The 2,734-nt window shown below is 53.3% G+C and overlaps 1 protein-coding gene across 1 annotated transcript in view; it reads right to left on the bottom strand.

Moving 5' to 3' along the window:
- Nucleotides 1–2,734, bottom strand: part of CFAP46 (cilia and flagella associated protein 46) — a 157,857-nt gene that overhangs the window by 58,712 nt on the left and 96,411 nt on the right. The window contains 2 exon segments of the mRNA XM_011980848.1: nt 172–304; nt 524–622. Coding sequence (XP_011836238.1) covers nt 172–304; nt 524–622 — 232 coding nt within the window.

Here is a 2,734-nt window from a genome sequence, read left to right as displayed (position 1 = left end):
CTGACACACACACAGGCCGGCCCCTCGCACACTGACACACACACAGGCCGGCCCCTCGCACACTGACACACACAGGCCGGCCTCCTGGCTCAGCTGCAGCCCTGCACGGCCATGAGGGCACCGGCGTCCACCGGGCTGCAGGTCAGAAGGATTCTGGGCAGTGAGGTTCACCTTGTCCTTGGCTTCCAGCGGTTTGATCTCCCCAGGCCGGATGGGAAGTGTCTGCTCGCTCAGTGTTGGCAGGCTTTCTTCTAATAAAGGTTCCTTATTTTTCTCTTTTTTCAACGCGATCTCTTTCCTGCAGCTAAGGTGAGTAAAACAGACGATACGAGTTATCTGTGCACCATGAGTTACCCACCTCCAGCATGACCCAGGAGAACCAGCCACAGCCGTGCCCCCAAGTGCTCGCTCTCCCCAGCGGGGCAGGAGTCCAGGGCAGAGGGTGGCTGGGTGGCTGGCTTTTACCCGGCCACACCAAGGGCAAGACTCAAGCCCCGGCGGCGCTGGGTGGGACCGCACCCACCTGGCCTGCTCCAGCTCGCTGACGTGCACCTGCCCGACCGTCTCTTCATGGTGCGCAGCTGCTTCGCTCAGCTGCAGCTCGGAGCACACGTGGGCGAGGCTGTGGGGAGTGTGGCCAGGAGCGTCAGTGCCGCGCGGGAGTGGAGGGAGCCAGAAACGAAGCTACGAGTGTGTTTCATAGAAAACGGTCGACTAAAACATCGAGGCGTACTTGGATGATGTTTTCAATCATTTTTCAAGGTAAGCGAAATTACTAGGGAAAGTGCCAGGTAGCTCCATCACATTTCAGGTGGGATTTTTTCCTGCTCCTTCACAGATCTCGTGTGAGGCATTATCTGTTGCCTCCTGGATGCCGCCCGAGGAGAGGAGGAGGCCCTCAGGTGGGCTCAGCAGCCACCACCACAAGCAGAGAAGCCTTGACTCCTGTTGAAAACCCTATTCTTGTAAAATGCTTTCAGGCAAGCAGGAAAGTTGCACGGACGCCAGGAAGCATCCCTGTGCAGGCCCCGGTGGCCCCTCTGGGCCCCATGACCACACCTGCTCCAGCTTCCTCTCCCGCTCCCGCCCCTGGGATATCTGAGCAAGCTGAAGATGCAACTTGCAGCCTTTCTCCCAGCTCCTTCGGTGGCCCGGGCACGCTTCCATTTATCACACTGTGCTTTACTGCGCTGCTCAGATACTGCATATTTTACAAACTGCAGCCCTGAGCGACCAAGTCCATCCGCACCATTTTCCAACAGCACCTCCGCACTCGGCGTCTCTGTGTCACATTCTGGTGATTCTCAAAATATTTCAAAAAATCAAAATAGTATTATGATTCTGTTATGGTGATCTGTGTTCAGTGATCTTTGCGGTTACCATTATAATTGTTTTGGGGCACCATCAACCACGCCCATGTATGACAGTGAACTGAGTCGACAGATGTCCTGTGGGTTCTGACTGCTCCACGGCTTGGCTGCTCCCCCACTTCTCTCCCTCCCCTCGGGCCTCCCTGTTCCCCAAGACACAGAAGTTTTGAAATTAGGCCAGTTAGTAACCCTGCGATGGGCTCTAAGTGTTCCAAAGAACAGAACAGTCACACGTCTCTCACTTTAAAGGAAAAGCCAAAAACGATTCAGTTCAGTGAGGAAAGTGTGCAGGAGTGGAGACAGACTGGAAGCTCGGCCCTGCACCAGTTAACCAAGTTGTAAGTGCAAAGGGAAAGTTCTGAAAGGACATTCAAAGCTCCTACAGGGAACGTATGAACACAAATGACGAGAAAGTGAAGCCACCTCAGTGCTGATATGAATAAGTTTCCACGGTCTGCGCCAAAGAGCAAACCAGTCACAACATTCCTTTAGGCCGAAGCCTAAGCCAGAGCGAGGCCCTCACTCTCTTCAATCCCATGAAGGCCAGGAGACGTGAGGCAGCTGCAGAAGAAAAGTTTGAAGCTGGCAGAGGTGGGCTCGTGAGGTTTAAGGACAGAAGCCGTCTCCACAACATAAAAGTGCCAGGTGAAGCAGCAAGTGCTGACGGAGAAGCTGAAGCTTTAGCCGGAAGATCCAGCTAATAAGAGCATCAATGGTGGCTACGCTAAACAACAGATTTCAGTTGCAGACCACACAGCCTTCTGTTGGAAGAAGATGCCTTCCAGGACTTTCATAACTAGAGAAGAAAAGTCAATGCCTGGCTTCCAAGCTTCCAGGCACAGGCGGACTCTCTTGCTAGGGGTTAACGCGGCCGGGGACTTTGAGTCAAAGCCAGTCCTCATTCACCATTCCAAAAATTCCAGGGCCTTTAAGAATGATGCTCTATTGGCCGGGCATGGTGGCTCACGCCTGTAATCCCAGCACTTTGGGAGGCCGAGGAGGGCAGATCACGAGGTCAGGAGATCGAGACCATCCTGGCTAACATGGTGAAACCCTGTCTCCACTAAAAAAAAATACAAAAAATTAGCCAGGCATGTTGGTGGGCGCTTGTAGTCCCAGCTACTTGGGAGGCTGAGGCAGAAGAATGGTGTGAACCCGGGAGGTGGAGCTTGCAGTGAGCTGAGATGGTGCCACCGCACTCCAGCCTGGGTGACACAGCGAGACTCTGCCTAAAAAAAAAATAATAAAAAAAAAGAATGATGCTCAATGTACTCTGCCTGTGCTCTGTAAGAGGACAACAAAGCCTGGTGTCAGCACCTCTGTTGACAGCATGGTTTGCTGAATATTTAAAGCCCACTTTTGAG

This window comes from Mandrillus leucophaeus, unplaced genomic scaffold (genome assembly GCF_000951045.1).
Source record: "Mandrillus leucophaeus isolate KB7577 unplaced genomic scaffold, Mleu.le_1.0 Scaffold219, whole genome shotgun sequence".
Lineage (NCBI taxonomy): Eukaryota > Metazoa > Chordata > Mammalia > Primates > Cercopithecidae > Mandrillus > Mandrillus leucophaeus.
Note: the sequence above shows the minus strand (reverse complement) of the source record. Positions and strands in the feature narration are given on the sequence as shown.